Source organism: Danio aesculapii, chromosome 20 (assembly GCF_903798145.1).
Source record: "Danio aesculapii chromosome 20, fDanAes4.1, whole genome shotgun sequence".
Taxonomy (NCBI): Eukaryota; Metazoa; Chordata; class Actinopteri; order Cypriniformes; family Danionidae; genus Danio; species Danio aesculapii.
Genome location: NC_079454.1, coordinates 7,685,747 through 7,708,198, shown reverse-complemented (window position 1 = coordinate 7,708,198; position 22,452 = coordinate 7,685,747). Strand labels below are relative to the sequence as shown.

The following is a 22,452-nucleotide window of genomic DNA, read 5'->3' as shown; positions in this document are numbered from 1 at the left end:
AATATCAGTAGTATCGCGATACTGTATTAATTCACAACTCAAATCTACGAAATAAAGCAAATTGTCATAAATAGTATAATTTATATGTTATAATTAGGGTTGGGTATCGTTTGGGATTATTTCGATAACGGTGCTAAATCGATACTTCTAAAATGGGACCGGTGCCAAAATGGTGCCTGAACTGATAATTTTTACCCACAAAATTATTTTACAAAAAAAAAAAAATATTTTAATCATTATAATTGAACAATATAAATATATGTTTATAATAAATATATTACAATAAAATAAATATAATAATATATGCTGTAAGTGTCTGTAGTCCTTTAAGATAATCAAAAAAAAAATCACTGTTTACGTGGTAGACTCTTGATCAGAGTATTGTCTTAATCATATTAAAATCAGAGAATAGGTGTCCATGTAAACATACTCACTGAAAGTGCCAGATGATGTCACATACGGTCAAAGACAGCCCATTCCTCACATTTAAGTTGATTCCATGAGCCCTCAAATTTCATAAGTTTGACCTGTTTCCCCACTTACATGCAACTTTTGAAAAGCATCTGCTGCATGTTGGTATGTCAGAATCCTTGCTTGTAAAATATAGCCATACTTTAGAATGCTTAGTTTAAGTAAATTATATGAATGCGATCATGTGTGTTGATGAAGGGAGTCGCTCACCGCATGCGCCGTACTGCGCGCTTTGCCTTCTATAGGCAACAATACAATTTTGTTCTGTGTTGTTTATTGAGAATACGTTAATGAAATTAATGTATTCTCAATGGATTTTTTATATAATATCTTGTCATGAGACTTACTTTTTTGGAGTCTCTATTTCTTTGAAAAACACTAATATATCGAGAATATATTGAGAATTTTCTTTTAATCTGTTTTACTTTGCTTAATATCGCATTTGATGATAGTAAATGCCCTAAACGACATTCATTTTATAATGTGTGTGTGATTAATCAGAATTAATTTAGCCAAAACGTCAATTACTGAATGGCGAAATGCTAAAAAAAGTAGACTAAATAATGGATTTGTAGTTAAAGCGCTCATTACTATTAAAGTCAACAATATTACTATCTTCCTAATAACAGGCATTAGAACTATTCACTATGTATAATGGAATGCTACTCACTCTAACTGATTTAAAGACCAACAGTGACAGGAAATTTGTTGAGGACTGTAGATTTATTGTGCAGACAGTGTTCTGATGGCTGCAAAAACACTGCAGGAGATCGATTTAGAGATGCGACTCCTGCAGAGCGTTTAGCATCTAAAGCATCTCGCCAAAATTACTGCTAAAATTATACAGCTGGAAGAAAACATACAGAACAAACTAAAACTATTTGCATACTTTAAAAATAGGCACATTTTACAAGTCATCCTGGAGATAAACAGTCAAACTGCCAGGATCTGCCAGGAGCACTATTAGCTTAGCATACATCATTGAATTGAACCATTAGATATCGCTCAAATTTAAAAAAAAAAAAAAACAATAAAGAGTAGCTAGACTATTCTGGAGTTAAATTGTTTACTTAGACCAACATGAAATCAATATGACTAGGAACTATACTCTCATTCCGGCGTAATAATCAAGAGACTTTGCTGACGTATCATGGCTACAGCAAACAAAACGATATTAATGCTGCACCCCAGCTAGGTAACTAGGTTACTTTTTATTTTCTGTCAGTATTAGTACACTATGTAACTACAGAAGAGTCAAGCTTTAAATTGGAAAATGATCTCAACTCTTTTAACTATTTTTTTAAGCAAGATGCTAATGGTCTAACCCGATTCAATGATTTATGCTAAGCTAAACTAAAAGTGCTCCCACCAGACTCAGAAATCAGTTGAATGGATTCAAAAATGGTGAAACTCCACTATTTAACTCTAGATGACTTGTAAAATAAGCGTTTTTTGTGTTTTATTTTGATTTACAGATCTATATAATGTGTCTTCGGTGTTCCAGTTATCTTCATATTCAAACCTCCAGCTGGAATAATTAAAACGATGATGAATTTTTCAAATGTACACTCTCTGTGTGGGCATGTGCTTTCATTCACGACGACGGTCATCCCCACATATTTACTAAGAGACAATACTAGCAGCTAATTATCTTGTTTAACCAGCCTTACTGTGCCTTTGTTTGGAATCCATGCCTGTCAGAATACAGCATCTCCAATAGTTTACCCAATAACAGCAAGTCCTCCATTACGCTGAACAAATAAACACACTGTGGTATAAAAGAGAATTGTGCTCCAGCCAAAATGGAGATTTTGATCCACCCAGTGACGAAGTTCAAGCATGTATTAGGTGTGTTTGGGAAATATTGACACAGTACAGTACTATAATGCACTCCTGTCAAAACACTGAAGTATCTGCATTTATTGTGATTCTTTTATTTAAAGGGTCACGAAACATTTTTTTTTAATGTTGACAATCATCTATGTGCCCCACGTTACTAAAAAAAATACTATAAAGGACATTTAATTCACAAATAAGTGAAAAGTGGCTGTTTTTGAGTTATTTCGTGACGTCTTTGAGCCTTCATCAATTCAAGAGATAGACTTGGTCTGAACCAATCAGCATGCTCTATTGTGTATGAAGTGCAACTTCATTAATATGCATGACAGCTTAGAAGACCTGTTACAATGTTTTTGTGTTGCCAACCGTAATTAAAACTAGTGGAAGAAGAATTGTTTGGAGACATGGGTCGTCAGTTTTGTGTTTAGAAATGTGCTAGGAGAGCACAGCTGGACTCACGTGTGGATTACAGTGGTCTGCTAACACGTGACAAAAATACATTTGTAAGGAACATTTTTTACCCGAGAGCTTTTCGCATCTGGAAATGGTGAAATGGTCGCTCGGCTCCTTTTAAAAAAGACGCGGTTCCAGTTTATGTTGATTGTCCTGTCTCTACAGATTTGGTAAGTGTGTGATCGGTGTTCTTTTATGTTTATTCAGAGGCAAAGTTAGTATCGTCAGCAGTACTCTTTCAATTTTAAAGACAGACCTTAGTCAAAATGATTTAGTTACTAAGTTTACAGTACGTTAATATCAATACAACATTGTGGACTGAAAGATCCGCTTAGAAGGTGAAAACACCTTAATCAAACTATTACAGTCATGTAGGATTTTCGACGCATTTTGTGACAGGATAGTCTATACACACACGGCAGTTTGACGCAATTCTCTGCACCCACGATTGCATCTAAGTTACAGAGAAATGCTGAGTTTTTTTATTTCTCCCATTCACCATGCGGTCTCAAACATTCCATTAAAGCTACACTCTTCCAGCAATTCCTCGCATACAATATCTTGTTTGTCACTTGGGGTATGCATGAAATGTTCCTGAATGAAAGTTAAAGTCAACAAATGAATAATTTGGCAAATAATTTGATTACTGATGTCCATGTAAACACAGTCACTGTCTATCCTCCCTGCGTCTATGTTTGTGTTGCTGCTGTGAAATCAGCTGTAGGGCACGTACTGAAACTCCCCTTTTCATGCAAACCCTTCCCTCTTTCACCACTCGACACTCCCACCTAAAGCTGGACTCACCCACTTTCCTGACTTTTCAAACTGGAGGTGTGAAAACACCTGGCTGAGACAGGGGATTTCATGGTCCTTTAATGGCCCGTTTCCACTGAGTGGTACGGTATGGTACGGTTCGGTACGCTTTTATGGCCGTTTCCACTGTCAAAAAGCGTACCGTACCGTACCACTTTTTTTCGGCACCCTTTCGAAAGGGTACCAAACACGAGAAAGGGTACCAAAAGGCGGAGCCACACGCGCAGCTGACCGCTATTGGTTTACAGAGATACGTCATTCGCTCACGCAACAAGCCAGAATGAAAACAAAAAACCCGCCATGTTTGAAATACACAGCCGACGAGCCGAGACATTACAGCGGAATGATATATACATATAATAACGAGCCATGGTCGACCAGGCTCAAACAAACCTTGTCGTCGTCTTGATAAACAGCCACAAAGCCAAGAAGAAGAGCAGATTTATCCTGTGTCCCGTAGTTTTTTACGAGCCAGTCTGAGGCGCGAGCGGTTTCGCTTTCTTGCTAGCGCTCGTGCGCGTCTAACATTATATCTGAAATAACAAACTTCTTGAGCTGATGAAAATAACCTGCGCTTGATTATTGACGGGCTTTTGAAACCCGATCCTGTCAGACACTGACAAATGCGAGAGTGAAGCGCGAAAAAACAAAGGAGAAGCCGGAAAAAAGGAGCACATTCTTTTTTCAGCAAACATGAACAAAATGCCATGTATAACTAACTTATTATCTTCACATTTTGGACTAATATGAACTCAGAATGATGGAATTACTGTCTAACAGAGGCTACATGTGCTGCTGAAGATTACAGACACAGATGAGAGGTTTACACTGACTGTAGGCCTTATTTTGTGTTGTTTTGAACCTAAATACGGATGAAAATATAACACACAGTCTGCTGTGTGTAGTTCTTCTGTAGTTAGTAACATAGAGACTGTAAAGGGCTGTATGTGTTTATATATATTCATTTATTTAGTTATTTAATATAATTACAGACGTTACAGTAGGCTGTCATTGATCTGCAGTTATAATCAACTCATGTTGATAGAAAAGTTAGTAATAAACATTTCTACACAAGTATTTGTGTATGAAGCATCTGTTTTGTGAGAAGTGCTTCTCATATGATATGTGAGTGACCTGTTCAGCTTTACTGTAGACATTTCCTCGAGTGAGAATGACGTCGACTGAAACTTTGTCATACACCACGCCCACCAAAAGGGTACCCTTGTTAGTGGAAACGCAAGCCTGATAAAGGTGACCCGTACCAAACCGAACCGTACCGTACCGTACCAGTCAGTGGAAACGAGCCATAAAAGGCATCAACTTTGCCCCTTTTTACCCATGATATTAAATCCCTGATACTGTAAAAGCCCTGCACAATGCAATTAAAAATGAATATATATCTGATCGCTTAAACCAGTGATTCACAAAGTGGGGGTCAGGACCCTTTGGGGGGTGGTGGGACAATGACAGAGGGTCGCTTGGTAATTTCCATAAGTCAAATCACATTTAGGCCCCGTTTACACGAATACGTTTTTATTTTAAAACATCGTTTTAGAAGGAAAATGATCGGCCTCCACACTCGTGTTTCATTTAGTATTTTTGAAAAGCTCTCTATTAACACTACACCACTAAAAACATACATCACATGACCACACACACACACACTGGCATGCGCTGACAGCTGCTTCACCATTTTCAGCACACCTGCGCGGCTGAGAGCAGTCGAATGTCAGCCAGTCCATCCTGAATCTGCCGGTGGATCTCACCTCTCTGTAGTTGTTAAACACGATCTATAATTAATCTTGTGTAGACCCATATCTAACGACTCGGCCTTTTGAATCTATTAGCCTACTTGTTCTCAGGTAACGTGTTTTGGCCGAGCACAAAGATAAGTTAATACCTATGTAACCACGTACACTGATTCTGCACGTTTGACCAATTGCTTGCCTTTATTTCTTATATTGTATAAACCTAAACTTTATACTTTTATAATCATTATTGATTATTAAAATTATAGCTTACCGATTATTACCGATTATTATAGCTTACTGATTATTATAGAGCAAATGAGATGGCTATTTCGTATTTCATCATGCATTTCCTCTGATAATCTTCATTTTGTGCGTATTGCCTGACATTAAGCACATATTGCCAAAACCAAACAATGAGCTTATTGTTTCATATTTTTCAATGAAAATGAAATGAGGCTGTTATTAGGCTCTGTTTTGCTATAAATTTGCATACAGTAAAGATGACAATCATACAAATATGTACATGATGCCTTAACATGTTGGTGTCTGTTATGTTTAAATTGTTAATAAATAATTAAAAGAGATGGTGCTTTATGTCATGTATATATTTTATTTTTAAGACGGCTGAATGGCCGGGATGAATGACGTTCTGAAGTACACTACCATTACATTTGAAGCAGTACCCTACGTGTCCTCACGTCCTTGGGAGATCGTTAAAAAAAACGTGCGAAGTCTGAATTTACAAGAAAGATGCGAGAACTGTGAACTGTGTACTTGGCATTAAGAAAAAGCCCTCTGAATCCACACCTCCGTTTTCAGAGGTCTCTGCTGTCCCCCATCCACACTGACACAGAGCAGCAGCGTTTTTAAAACCAAAATGACCTCTTCGTTTCCAAACGCTCAGTTTTTGGGGCTCAAATACTGCAGGGTAGTGTTGACGAAGGCGTAAATGTAGCAAAAGTTAAGCATTTTAAAACTAAAACGTATTAGTGTAAACGGGGCCTTAATAGAATGACCATATTTTATCCATAACCCACAGAAGATAAATATTGTAGTTAATAGTTAAACAAAAAAGCAACAACATGCAAACGAAAAGCTATCAGCCTTTTAATTGTTTCTATCATAGATTGGTATGTTAACATTAGATTAACAACACAGCAATAGCGTCAGCTGCAGCAGAATAATTTTATGGCACCAGGTTCAACTTTCTGACACCTTTATGGCAATCAAATACATAAAAAATTAATGCAAGCCACAACTGAACATGGAGGATGATCTCTAGGAAGAATCCTGGTGGTTCCAGACATTTTCCACTTACGGATGATGGAGGCCACTGTGCTCATTGGAACTTTCAGAGCAGCAGAAATGTTTCTTTAACCTTCCACAGCCTTGTGCCTCGAGACAATTCTGTCTTGGACGTCTACAGACAATTCCTTTGTCTTCATGCTTGGTTTGTGCTTTGACATGCACTGTCAACCCTGGGACCTTATATAGACAGGTGTTTGCCTTTTCAAATCATGTCCAATCAACTGAATTTACCACAGGTGAACTCCAATTAAGTTGCTGAAACATCTCAAGAATGATCAGTGGAAACAGAATGTACCTTAGCTCAATTTGGAGCTTTACGGCAAAGGTTGTGAATATTTATGTACATGTGATTTTTTAGGTTTTTTATTTTTAATAAATTTGCAACAATTTCCAAAATCTTTTTTTCACATAGTTTTGGGGTATTGTGTGTAGAATTTTGAGGAAATAAATTAATTTAACCCATTTTGGAATAAGGCTGTAACATAAAAAAGTGGAAAAAGTGAAGCGCTATGAATACTTTCTGGATGCACTGCATGTCAATAACAATGATAAACCCTGAATTTTTTACTCTTCCGGGACACATTGCAGACAAAACTGGACAGGTCTAAACGTCCAACTGTAAACAGGCCCACTTTGATAACTTTTGCTGTGAGCCAAATGTAATGACACACAAATATGATAATAAATGAAAGAGTAACCTAGCATGTGTCCTACTTTTGGTCAATTTTGAGGTGAATTTGTTTCTTTAATTAAACTGGAATATCACATAAACATTTGCAAATAAAGCACTGTTTCCATTCAATGAGTCAAAGAGAACCAAATCATCACTTGCTTGATAAAATCAAAAAGAAAAACTGGTTTTGTTTTTCTTCTATAATAAATTACTTGCATCTCGAAAAACAAAACACATTATTTTTGAGCACATTTGAACCCTTTCCATCAAGCATATATTATCAAGTAATATTCAAAAAAGCGCATAAAACTAGCTGGATGAAAGCATGGCTGGTGGCTCAGACCTTGAATGCAAAGTAAGACTTTCTTGTTCAGTTTTACATCCAAACGCATGACACCAGCATTGCTTACGAGACATTGATGCCAATACAGCAGCATGAGCACAGAGGAAAATGAGGCCAGTGTACAACCAAACAATTCGCTGAGGGCGGAGCTTAAACCATGCAATGTCACACTGCTTAGAGAATCAAAACCGCACTGCTAAAGAGACTGGTTTGGTTTAACGGGTATTTAGAAAAAAAAAAGTAGGAGTGGGTGGATTTATAACACAAACAACACACGTGAACTTGGATAAATTGTCTGTAGTGTATGAGTGTGAATGAGTGTGTATGGATGTTTCCCAGAGATGGGTTGCAGCTGGAAGGGCATCAGCTGCATCATGGCCTTCTAACCATACTTGTATCATAATCCCCTTTGTTTCCTGTCCACCAATCAGCTGGTGTGTGGTCAGGCACAATACGGCTGCTGTCGTGTCATCCAGGTGGATGCTGCACACTGGTGGTGGATGAGGGGATTCCCCAAAAAATGTGTAAAGCGCTTTAAGTGTCCAGAAAAGTGCAATATAAATGTAATAAATGTATAAAAGGAATTAATTAATTATTTAATTTCATAATATTATTATTTAGATTTTAATTGAACTCATACTTGTATAGCACTTTGATGAACATTTATTGTTATAGTTTATATACATTTTTTATTTCATCAAACTATACCAGTTTCCTAATATACATTAAGAGCTTTGGCTTTAAAATTACCTCTTCAAAAAAGTAGAAGGCAAAAAAGCTTAAAGCAAATATTGTATGACTATTATCGAGCCATCAAATATGGTAGAAGAAGCACTTCAAGCCATCAAAACAGTAAATCTGAGGTAAATTATCCATTGTTGTTCTCATAATGGCTTATTAATGTAATCTAAAATGATATTCAAGCTAAAAGTATTTTAATAATATGCTACTAATATCTAAACACAAAAGCAGCCTGCTTTTTTGTTCCTTGTTCTTTTTAGTCAATAAACTTGATATTTGAACCCTGATTAGTGATTTGGTGGCTTACTTTGACCTGGCGGACTTCCATCTGTTCCCAGGATGCCATTTTCCTGCTGGGGTCCTAAGTTCTTCAGGATGATCTGAGTGGCACCCAGCCGTGGCAGTGTTACGTGAGTCAAGTGAGGCAAGTCATTCTTTTTGGCAAAGGACTGACTTGTCTCTCGTCTCTTTCTTAGGAAGCCGCCCTCAGGAAACAGCACAATCCACTTCCTGTCTCGACTGTAGTAAAACTTGTCTAGATGATCCTTCAGGTAAACAAGCTGCTTTTCTCGATGTGTTTTTCCCTGTTAGTGAGACACAACACATTTTTATTTGTGTTGATTAAATTTTCCCTAGCATCACATGGGTCAAGAATTCTAAGGTTCTCTTATAATATTATAGACTTCCAATAGATTAAGCAATATTTTTACATTAAACCAGACCCTCCAGAATTTCCTAATTCCGTAATTGCTGAATTTACCACAAAAATCAAGCAAATGTCGCAAATTTTTTGTAAAGTTTGCATTTTTTTTAATTGCCACAGATTTTGGAGAGTTGAAACACTGTTCAAATTCCCATAATAGGACACTGCTATGATTTAGATTAGCAATAAGGATGCACAATATATCAGCAACTATATCGATATCGGCCGATAAATGCCCTTTTTAATCTTATCATTATTGGTCTGATAACAATATTAGGCAAATATATTTAGGCTGATAAATTATGTATTATTTCTGCTGCTTGAACCACTTGATGCGCTTACTGTTGGCCACTTTTATTATATATTGCTGGCATTCTGATTTTAGTTAACGTTCAGTGAATTGGTTAAGCCACGAAGAGGATTTTTTTTTTACATAAAAGCCTGCTAGTCATAAAAAAATAACAGTTTACAAACAGAAAAAAACAGATATCTGTTCAAACTTTTCGGAAGTTTTGAAATAAAACCAACAGTTTACGGTCACACAGAAAAATCTGAAAAAATATATACATTTATCGGCTAATATATCGGTTATTGTGCTCCAATATCTGTAAAAACAAAACAACAATGTAATAAAGATAAGAAATAATAACTCCATAATAATACATACTGCAAAGCATTTCCTGTAGCATCACGAGTCTATTCTAAAATTCTCTTATAATGTTATGGCCTAAACACAAGATTTTTACATTAAACCAGACCCTCCAGAATTTCATAATTCCGCAATTGCTGAATTTACCACAAAAATCAAACAAATGCCGCAAATTTTTTGTGAAGTTTGCATTTTTTTTTAATTGCCACAGATTTTGGAGAGTTGAAACACTGTTCAAATTCCCATAATAGGACACTGCTATGATTTAGATTAGAAATAAGGATGCACAATATATCAGCAACTTTATCGATATCGGCCGATAAATGCCCTTGTTAATCTTATCATTATTGGTCTGATAACAATATTAGGCAAATATATTTAAGCTGATAAATTATGTATTATTTCTGCTGCTTGAACCACTTGATGCGCTTACTGTTGGCCACTTTTATTATATATTGCTGGCATTCGGATTTTAGTTAACGTTCAGTGAATTGGTTAAGCCACGAAGAGGATTTTTTTTTTACATAAAAGCCTGCTAGTCATAAAAAAATAACAGTTTACAAACAGAAAAAAACAGATATCTGTTCAAACTTTTCGGAAGTTTTGAAATAAAACCAACAGTTTACGATCACACAGAAAAATCGGAAAAAATATATACATTTATCGGCTAATATATCGGTTATTGTGCTCCAATATCTGTAAAAACAAAGCAACAATGAAATAAAGAAATAATAACAGTAATAATACATACTGCAAAGCATTTCCTGTAGAATCACGAGTCTATTCTAAAATTCTCTTATAATGTTGAGGCCTAAACACAAGATTTTTACATTAAAACAGACCCTCCAGAATTTCATAAATGCGCAATTGCTGAATTTACCTAAATTAAAAAAAAAATAAAACAAGCAAATGTTGCAAAATTTTGAAAAAGTTAGCATTTTTTTAAATTGCTGCTGATTTTGGAGAGTCGGGTCACTATTTAAATTAGGACACTGCTATGATTATGATTTCAAATAAGGATGCGAAAATATATCAGCAACTATATCAATATCGGCCAATAAATGTCCTTTATTAAACTTATTGTTATTGGTCTGATAACAAAATTAGGTTAATGTTCAGTGAATTGGTTTGGCCTGTTGGTTACAAAAAAATAACGGTTTAAGAATATAAAAAATTTAGAAATACGTTCAAACTTTCCTGAAGTTTTGAAATAAAACGAATAGTTTGCGGTCATGCAGAAAAATCAGAAAAAATATATACATTTATCAGCTAATATATTGGTTATTGTCCTCCAAAAAGTTACCCGATAATGGTATCGGTCAAAAATTCCATATCGGTGCATCTCTATTATATAACAAACAAAGCAAATGTCCCAAATTTTTGTGAAGTTTGCTTTTTTTTTTTAAATTGCAGCAGATTTTGGTGAGTCGGGCCACTGTTCAAATTCCCATAATAGGACAATGTCATGATTTAGACAAGAAATAAGGATGCATAATATATCGGCAACTATACCAAAATCGCCCACTAAATGCCCTTTTAATCTTATTGTCATCGGTCTGATAACAAAATTAGGCAAATATAACGAAGCCAATAAATTACCTATTATTTCTGCTGGTTGAACAACTTGATGTGCTTGCTGTTCACCTTTGACTTTAGTTAATGTTCAGTGAATTGGTTTGGCAAGTAAGAGAATTTTTTAAATATAAAAGCATGTCGGCCAAAAAAAAAGGTTTAAGAACAGAAAAAAAAACAGAAATCCGTTCAAACCTCTCGAGTTGCGAAATAAAACTAATAGTTTAGTGTCACGCAGAAAAATCTGAAAAAATATACACATTTATCAGCTAATATATCGGTTATTGTCCTCCAAAAAGTTATCGGTTATTGGTATCTGTCAAAAATTCCATAGTGCATCTCTATTAAAAATGCTTAAATACTGAGTGCATATCACTATCTGTAATACAAGCAAAGCAATAATGAAATGAAGATAAGAAATAATAACTCATTGCTGTGTGATGTGATATTACCATCATATCCAATACAGACAGCAAAGCATTTTCTTTTAGTTTTTAGTTTCAATAAAACATGCTGTGTCGAATTGTGCCTTGTTTGTAAAGTGAATAAAATGTAATAGTTCTGAAACAGCCTTTACAGTACAACGACCTCTTATAGGTCAAAGGACCAAGCAAATGTAGACTTCTCAGTTTATGACCACTTTAACGGCCATTCTGTTAGTCTTAATGTCAATAAATGTACATTTTGTAATGTAAACAAATGATTATGATTATAAAACCTCCATGTTTGCTTTCAGGTGAACAGGCCTTACCTGTCTGATGAAGAAATCGCCGTGAATCAGGGACACAACCCCAAAATTGGTGTATTTAAAAACATGGTCCATCAACCACATCATTTTCCGTACAACCTAGATAAGAACATGAGAACATTAGTGAATGAACAGACCCATGTTACGCAGCTACACACAAGTGTTATAGTGAGTAATTGAAAAAGACGCACATGGTATGATTATGTTCACAATCTACATCATAGGTCTCAAACTGGATTCCTGGAGGGCCACAGCTCTGCAGTTTTGCTCCAACCCTAATCAAACACAGCTGATCCAACTAATCAAGGCGTTCAAGACTACTGGAGACTATTAAGCAGGTGCGAGTTGGAGGTGGTTGGAGCTAAACTATGCAGAGCTGCGGCCCTCCAGGATTTGAGCTTGAGACTTATGATCTACATGCTTCGGTTCAATGTAAAATAATCGTTGTGGTGCACTTTCCCACAAAACATCCTATAGTAAATGTATGTTTTGTTAGCTGGGGGACGAAAGGATGGTTTTTGGGTGACAATTTAAATGCATTGGACTTCAAATACACGCATTTCGTATTGTCTGCTTGTGCCAGGTTTAAACAGGCTCTCTGATTATTATCTGAAATATTAGAAGCATGACTAGCTATAAAAAGATTACTGTACAACTCACATCCCAAGCACTGGAGCATTATTAACCCAAAAAAATAGAAGACTTACTGTGCCCTTGTCCTGCAAGCACATCATTAGGGTGCACACATCTCCAGTGGCTTGATGGTTGACTATGACCATGGCTTCATCTTCAGTCATTGGACTCACATCATCACCCCATTCTGTCACTGTCAAAACAACAAACAAACAGAAAAAGTTACTCATTGTTAGGCCTGTCACAATATCTAATTTTTGCTGTACGATATATTGCACCAAAATATACTGTGATAAACAATATTATTGCCATTTTAACACCATGTTATGCCACTCATTATATTGTTGCTAAAACAATCATTTGCTCCTTTGTTTTTTCAGCTTCTCCTTTTCTCGTTTGTCCGTTTCTGAAAGGATCGAATGTCAGAAGCGCTTCAATAATCACGCACACGTTATTATCATCAGCTCAAGTTATTTCAAATATAGATGCACGGTGAGCGCATGAGAAAGTGAAACTGCTCGCGTTTTAGAGGGCCTTGTAAAAAACTCCGGGGCACAGGGTAGATTCTGCTCTACTTCTTGGAACGAAGACGACGACAAGGTTTGTTTGAGCACGGGTCAACCATGGTTTGTTATTATATGTATATATTATTACGGTGTACGGTCTCAGCTGTGTTTTTAAAAATGGCACTTCCTTTGTTTTTATTCTCCTGCTTCTGCGAGTGACGCATCTCGGTAAACCAATAGTGTTCATCTGCACGTCTTGCTCTGCCTTTTGGTACCCTTTTGTTGTGCTAGGTACCCTTTGCAAAGGGTACCCAAAAAGTGCTATGGTACGGTCAAGGGGCAACCTCCCGCTCTCCCTCGGGAAGCCAATACGGAAGTAAGCAAAACTGCAATTCATCGACTCTCCTTGGGGGGCTGGCTCCAGGAAGTCCAGGTCATTTCTGACTGCAATGGGAAATTGGCCAATTTTACAGCTGATAAAAACATGCTTACAGCCTGGTACAAATGATGGCTTTGGTGCATATAGCCATGATTAACCTTCATGACAACTGTGAGGGGGTGAATTTTTTTTTATAACTCATCCATTTCCTTTATATTAGGTTATATTAAGTTTGCATAATTAAAGGTGTGGCCACTTGAGTGACAGCTAGGTCTCGCTGCTCGCTGTCTCGTCACCTGAGCTGATTACGGCTAATTAGCCGATAAACTCGGCATATACATCGCATTTTTGTGTTGGTTAATGCTTCTTTACACAGTCAATTGCCTTTTGGGATTATTTCCTACAATTATCAGATGATATGGGATGCTGTGTGCACTTAATTGTGCTCACAAACCATTCACGTGGCCTCCGTTTCCCAGGTGAGTAAAGTTATATACTTGTATACCATCTCTATAAATGTGTGTGTTTTATTTAAGATCATTTATCATTTATAATGTTCTTTAGAGCTGTAATGCCCTCCAGAATGTGCCAGATTGATTAGCTGTAGGCTCTAGAACAGTCATATGAAGCGTTGTCATACAGTGTTATGCCTGGAGTTCATCAATAGTCTTGGATTTACTAACATAGACTATTTCTGAAGTGTTTGGACGTATTTCGGGTTTTCCTCCTGTTGAAAAATGTCATAAGAACAATGTTTAGTGGCTCAATGTATTACTACAGTGTTTTTAAAAGTCTAAACACTTTATTGATATAGTGTACAGCCAAGCACATGTGGTCAGAACACAAACGAGTCGCAGGTAATAAAGTATTAAGCGGTTCTCCCAAAGTAAGCTCTGTCTAAACCAGGTCCAAGCAAAATGCCAGCACGTGTCTGTAGCTCCGCTCACTGTCCGCCTTTTTGCCCTTGTTTGGTATCCCGCCGTGGGTGCGATGACGCGCGAACAAAATGGCGACGGTTGGCCGCGCCTACTTTTAGCTTCATTTGCGCTCTTCAGAAACCTATGGGTGACGTCACGGATGCTACGTCCATATATTTTACAGTCTATGGGTACGGTTCTCTTTTGACAGTGGAAAAGGCCATAAAAGCGTCCCGAACCATACTGTACCATATCACTCAGTGGAAACAGGCCATAATCACCATCTAATGTCAGGAGGTAATTTTTGCACGTTCTCTCTGCTTAATACTGATGACAATCACCTGAGTGTGAATGCAGAACGAAAAACGCACACGGAAAAACTTGAGCGAAAAGCTTCTCAGTGTATACAAGCCTTTACTCTCTTTACTGTCACATTTGTTTGGAGGAAGGAATCTGTGCTGGAAAATGTTTGCTTATCCCCCAAATGTTATAAAAATCTAAAATAGTGTAAAAAAATGCAAATTTTTAACTATTCATTGGTACATTTCATAATAGCCAATGGTCTAATGGAGAAAACAGTGCAGAAAATGAGCACGGGGGTTCTCAGTATCCTGACCCAAATATATTTCCTCTTACAGATACACACTGACATTATGAGATCATCATTATATTGACCTATGATTTGTGTGTGCAGTGTGTAACATTTCATGTGCTCTCTTAAACCTTGAATAATAAAACAAAAGTCAGAGTAACGTTGTTAAGGTAAGCTATACAGGTTAATGAAGACACAAGATGCACTTTGAAATTGCGAAATGGGGCATAAATCTGACGTCCCAAACAGTTCTGTACTTTGCACTTGCCGGCGTGTTTAAACAACCATGTGAAGAGCAGGAAACCTGGAGGACCTCCGAGAGCTCTTGCTGAGTCACGGCACGGCTGACAGCTTCTGCTTTACCAGCAAGCCAAAGATCACAAACTAAATACGCCATTACGACACCTCGATGCATCCAGCTCAGGGGTTGAGGGCACCTGACACGACAAGTTACGGGCACTCGTGTTTGCTAAAAGATACCAGCGGGCCTTCGATCAACAAAGAGTATTTGCTTACAGACTTCAGGACGAGAAGGGCTGCTACGATTTCAGAGCGGGATACTCTAGAGCACAAAAACCTTTGAGAACGAGTCCAAGAGTGCTCCTCAACAGTTTCCAAGAAATCAGTTAACAAATACATAAAAAAAGCCTCAAAATGCACAAAACTTTCAAATAATTGACAATGTTGTTTGAAGCAAACAGAAATGCCATGTTTTGTTTGTCAAGTTGGTGAATGTGCTAGACCAACTTGAACCCCCAAGAAACATCTGCATGGAAAATATTTAGCCTTCATGCAAAATACCAGATCACTTCCAGGTCAACTCAGAAACGTAAAGGGACAGTTCACCCAAAGCAAGAGTTTGCTCAGCATTTACTCACCCTCAAGTGGTTCCAAACTTTTAATCTCTTGAACACAAAGGAAGATGTTCTGAAGAATGTTGGAAAATGATGGCCACTGACTTCCAAAGTAAAGGAAAAACTACGACATATCGATTTTCAATATTTTTCTCTGATTTAAAATATCTTTTTTGCAAATTAACAGGACAAAAAAACTCAAACAGATTTGGTAAGTGATGACTGAATTTGACTTTTTAGATGAATTATCCCTTTAACTACAACAAAATAAACATTGTACAGTTTCAAAAGGACCCTACTCTTCACTTAACGATTCTTGTCTGGCATTTATCACCATTCCAACTTTAAGTCAACGCTAATTAAACGAACAAGCTGCTGCTGCTTCCACATGACGAGCACAGCAAGCAATATGTCATTTAGTGGAAAAAAAACAAACATGGACCCCAGTCAGATCAAGCCAACAAGCTGCATCAGGTCTCTCATAATCTCATTTGCAAGCAGTTAGTACAAAATTGAAATGAACAGAGACGAAAGCAAAAGACATCTCTGTGTGCAGTCCGTTCAATAAAACGGCTTCAAATGAAACGAGTGGGAATATGATGACCTCATTTGGCTTGGTGAAATTCTCTCATATCAGCAAAACAACTTTAATGCAAATCTGCATTTCTGAGGACAATATGAATATATCTCTCCCAGTGATTTGCATGTAATACAGGAGCTTGGTCATGGAGACCTTGTAGGAAAACTCATGCAAACGCAAAGCAAAACAGCTTTTCTTTCCTTGTTAACTATGAAGTCAGCCGAAAAAAATCCAGGCCTACAGAGTGAAATGTGTATGCATAACATGTTTGTCTGGTTAAATTAAATGGTTAATTAGTAGCACATACATAGTAGGTTTAATAAATGTATTTCCATGATGACAACATACTGCACAATATATCTTAAGACACTGATATAAATGTAGTGGCATATCAATGCTAATTAGCCTACTGTAACATCTGTATTAAATAAATAAACAAAAAATTTTAATACACACTCACCGGCCACGATATTAGGTACACCTTACTAGCACTGGGTTGGACCCCATTTTGCCTTCAGAAGTGCTTTAGTCCTTCGTGGTATAGATTTGACAAGGTTCTGGAAATATTACTCAGAGATTTTGGTCCATATTGACATGACAGCATCACGCAGTTGCTGCAGATTTGTCAGCTGCACATCCATGATGCGAATCTCCTGTTCCACCACATCACAAATGAGCTCTATTGCATGCCCTACACAGCTAGGTTCCAACCCTGCTTCAACACACTAACCTGTAGGTTTCAAACAGGCCTAAAGGACTCAATTACTTTGATCAGATGTGTTTAACTAGGGTGGAAACTAAACTGTACAGAGCTGCGGCGCTTCAGGAACTGAGTTTGACACCTGTGCTCCATTGTCATGTTTAAGAAACCAGTCTGAGAGGATTCATGCTTTATGACATGGTGCGTTATCCTGCTAGAAGTAGCCATCAGAAGAAGAGTACACTGTGGTCATAAAGGGATGGACATGGTCAGCAACAATACTCAGGTAGGTTGTGGCGTTGACAAGATGCTCAATTGGTACTAATAGGCCCAAAGTGTGGCAAGAAAATTTCCCCTACACCATTACACCACCACCACCAACCACTGATACAAGGAAGGATGAATCCTTGCTTTCATGTTTGTAGACTTATCAGACCAGGCAACATTATTCCAATCTTCTATTGTCCAATTTTGATGAGCCTGTGCGAATTGTAGCCTCAGTTTCCTGTTCTTAGCTGACAGCAGTGGCACCCAGTGTGGTCTTCTGCTGCTGTAGCCCATCCGCCTCAAGGTTGGACACGTTGTGTGTTCAGAGATGCTGTTCTGCATACCTCAGTTGTAACGTGCGGTTATTTGAGTTACTGTTGCCATTCTATCAGCTGGAACCAGTCTGGCCATTCTCCTCTAACCTCTGACATCAACAAGGCATTTGCGCCCACAGAACTGCCGCTCACTGGATATTTTCTCTTTTTCAGACCATTCTCTGTAAACCCTAGAGATGGTTGTGCGTGAAAATCCCAGTAGATCAGCAATTTATGAAATAATCAGACCAGCCCGACACCAACAACAATGCCTTAATAATGATTTAAGTCATTAAATCACCTTTCTTCTCCATTCTGATGCTCGGTTTGAACTAGGACTGTGCAATTAATCAAAAATCCGGTTTCGATTTCGACTTCTAAAGATTATGAAAAACCATTAATCGAGATAAACGATTATTCCATCATATACCGCCCCATATATCTGCAAAGCTCAGTTCCACGTGAAAATGACTAAAAGCATGTTCTGTAATGTAACTTTTGCAGCACGGGACGTGCATCATTCATTGATGCACATTCGAATCATTCATATTTTTAAAAGCGCGAAAGAGCACATGCTGTTGTGTGTGCGCCCGCGCTGGCTTAGCCCCGGAGACGAGCAGAGCACACACATCTAACGCCATCTTAATCAGAGCGCTTTAATGGTCAAATACAAGCACATTTGTGTCAGAGCGCAGTGTTTAGTGATTATTCAGATTAACCCTCATTTGTTTAATAAACAAACAAGTTGAGAATCAAAAGACATGTGAAAGAGAAACCATATCTGAACCGCATTTTTCTTAAAGTGACAGTGCGCAATATTCCTGCTGCCGCCTGTTTTTATTAGTAATCAAACATCAAAAGGAGAAAATTCCTCACTGCTCTTGACTGAAGGACTTCTGTAGCTAAAGTTTTTTTTCTTACAGTGAAGATGCTTAAAGCACAGTTTAAACATAACAGATTTAATAACTCCTCTCTAATAACTGATTTCTTTTATCTTTGCTATGATGTAAAGTTCATTATATTTTACTAGATATTTTTCAAGATACTTGTACTCATCTTAAAGTGACATTCAAAGACTTAATTAGTGTAATTAGGCAAGTCATTGTATAACAGTAGTTTCTTCTGCAGACAATTAAAAATATATATTGCTTAAAGGGGCTAATAATACTGAGCTATTAAAATAGGTTTCAAAATATTTAAAACTGCTTTTATTCTAGCCGAAATAAAACAAATAAGCCTTTCTCCAGAAGAAAAAATATTATAGGAAATACTATGAAATTGCTTGCTCTGTTAAACATCATTTGGGAAATATTTATATATAAAAAAATTCACAGGAGGACGAATAATTTTAACTTCAACTGATAATCATTTTGAATATTCATGATTACAATTATGACCAAAATAATCGTGAGTATGATTTTTCCCATAATCGAGCAGCCCTAGTTTGAACTGCAGCAGATCATCTCGACCAGGGGTCACCAATCTCGGCCCTGGAGGGCCCGTGTCCCTGCAGGGTTTAGCTCCAACTTGCCTCAACACACCTGCCTGGATGTTTCAGCTAATAAGACCCTCATTAGCTTGTTCAGGTGTGTTTGATTAGGGTTGGAGCTAAAATCTGCAGGACACCAGCCCTCCAGGAACAAGTTTGGTGACCCCTGATCTTGACCACTGCTGTGTCCGAAACTGCCTACTACTCAGTAGGTACTGCATTTGAATTTAAATGTACTACTGGGCCGTTAGAAAAGTACGTTCTATACAGTATGAATGTGAAGAGTATGAATGGAGTTTGGACGTACTACATCAGCCATTTTGTCATGGTCACGTGACCCACCTGTGTCAGTTGCGTCGCTTCTCTCCCATTCATGAATTCTCTAGCGGGGCATCATGGGATAGTGCAGCGTGCATGGGATCCGCACTTCAGAATCTCGCCGGAAGTCATCCGGGTACTTCTCGCATACTGATTTTCGAATTCGGACATACTACTCGGCTCGCATACTGATTTTAGCGTACTGTATAGTATGGAAGTACGCTGTTTCGGACGCAGCCCATGTCTACATGCCTAAATGCATTGAGTTGCTGCCATGTGATTGGCTGATTAGAAATTTGCTTCAACGAGCAGTCAGGCAGGTGTACCTAATAAAGTGGCCAGTGATTGTATGCATCTATGTATACATAAATAAATGTATCATTAAATGATACATTTAATGATGTAACTGTAACAGTTCAAAGGTTTTTAAAAAAATGGAGGTAAATGCTGGTATTTCATTTTATTTTATTATTTTTTGATTAAAGAATCCTAAAATTTAAATGTATTATATTTGGATAACTTCAAAACGATCATAAAACTTCTGAAAAAAAAAAAGAATTACAAAATATCAAACTAATCACAATAGTGTATATAATGTTATATTGGGTTGCTGTTATACTGGTTACCTACACAAGATCATACTCAACAGTATGCTCAGATCTAGCAATCCACTCCAACTGATAGACGTGAATGGCACCGCTGCTCATTTGCATAAAGCTGCTCAACTCTTGTCGCATCACCAACAGTCACTGTCACTCATGTCTCTAAAAGGTGGTTACTCTCACTGACAAATGACTTTAGGTCATTTCCTCACTGCTAATCATTATGTGAACGGCACTTCAAAAACTGCTCATTCTGGCATCATTTATTTACTCAACACAGAACTCGTTTTTGCATTCCAGTGCAGATTTTCCATTGTTTTTCTAAGGGTGTGTCTCAAATCAGCTCCATAGCTCCTGAGGTTGCCAATCAGTATGTTGTTATATGAATTTACCCACTTGTAAGGACCTCGGTTCACTACACATTAGAGCAGTGGTTCTCAAACTTTTAAACCAGCGACCCCCAATGTAAGATCGTCAAGAACTCGCGACCCCCCCACTACCAAAGCACATATAAACAATAAAAATATATATTTTTTAAGCTGTTCACAATATTTTAACTATATTTACTATACATTATACTAGTATTATTACTGTATTATTACTATTACATTACACTATACATCTAAATTAACATTTTTACTTGATAGCACTGGTGCTCCTAACTTTAAAAATGTAGGCGCACCAGCCAAAATTTAGTGGCACCCACCAATTATCGCACTGTTACTACAAGTTTTATAAACAGATTTATTGCATTTGAAATCAACCCTAATCAAAACTAACAAGATAAAAAATATATATGCATGCGTGAGGAAAATATGTCTCTATGAAATCCCGTTATCACAAGAAAATACATTTTTATAACATAATCGAGTGATCTAAAGATACACAGACTGCTCACCGGCCCTGCACGCACTGCTTGACATGAATTCATTAATGAATCTGTTAACAATAACTGTGCTGTGTTCTCACGCCTGGTGTCTGATATTTCACAGATGTTTTTGACATATACCTTATTATTTGCAAACGTCATTTTAATAGCAATACCGGCCTTTTCATGAGCTGCAATATTAGTTTAATCTTAGTCAGTGCAAGCCCTTTTGCGATGGTGTACATGGTGTTAAATTTTATATATAGCTGCCACTTGTAAATATGTCAGTGTTGTTTGCATTCTCTCATCTTCCGCGCTTTACATTTTCGCGGTTGTAGCTCCTGTCATCTGAAGACAGGAGGCGTTGACTGAGTGATTGACAGCTGATTTTAACCAATCCATTCGTGTTCAGTTCTTAGAGCAATTTTCCTTCTACAATTTCTCTTTCCGGAAAATTGCCAGAAATAATTTCCCTGTATTTTCAAAAAGGGCCTATTCACACATATAGACCTTTCTGGAAAATTGCTGGCAATTTTCCTGAAAGGTCTGCATGTGTGAAAAGGGCTAATAACGAAGATGAATAATGTAATAAATGTACAGTATTGTTCATTGTTGATCATGTTAGTACATCAACTAAACATAACCTTATTGTAAAGGGTTTACTTTAATCAGTGTAATGCAACTGATGTAAGTTTGAACACCATTTTACATGACACTTACTGCCATACTGAAGGCGGCAGCAGATTTCCCTCAAATTGCTTTTAACTCCTGTCAAAGCTCTAAGACATAGAAAAACAACGGTGTGTCTATTACTTTAATATAAATTTAAATGATTATTATTATTATTATTAATTTAGGTATATTCTGTGGTATAACTGTAATACACGTTATCACAGTTTCCAAGTAAAACTAGACATTAAAACAGACCTTCTAGTGGTTAAACATTGTCAGACGTTGGTCCACATCACTGTTTGATTATTCTTTCAGAACTACTTTCATATTTAATCATTCACAATTTCCGTGACATTCCGCATTAGCTGCTAATTCCATTTGTTTGACTGTATTCCACTACCTCTCAATGTTTTCTGCACACAAAAACAGAAACCACAGGGCCATAATTTAAGTAGTTTTCATTTCTAAAAGCATTGTTCCTTAAAGAAACACTCCACGTTTTTGGATTAGACCATTAGAATCTCACTCCAAAAAAAAAAAGAAAAGTAGAAAAAAGTTTTGCTCATTTTCTAACTATTCAGCCGATCTCTGGGTACAGCAGGAGCACATTTAGCTTAGCTTAACTTAAATTATTGAGTCGGATTAGACCATTAGCATCTCACAAAAAAAGAATTCCAAGAGTTTTGACGATTTCCTG

General features: G+C 37.1%; 1 protein-coding gene across 1 annotated transcript in view; it reads right to left on the bottom strand.

The window, feature by feature from the left end:
* lpgat1 (lysophosphatidylglycerol acyltransferase 1) overlaps positions 1 to 22,452 on the bottom strand; it is a 61,754-nt gene that overhangs the window by 29,837 nt on the left and 9,465 nt on the right. The window contains exons 3-5 of the mRNA XM_056481270.1: positions 12,772 to 12,890; positions 12,068 to 12,163; positions 8,700 to 8,976 (exon numbers count right to left, since the gene is read on the bottom strand). Coding sequence (XP_056337245.1) covers positions 8,700 to 8,976; positions 12,068 to 12,163; positions 12,772 to 12,890 — 492 coding nt within the window. The remainder of the gene's footprint in view (positions 1 to 8,699; positions 8,977 to 12,067; positions 12,164 to 12,771; positions 12,891 to 22,452) is intronic.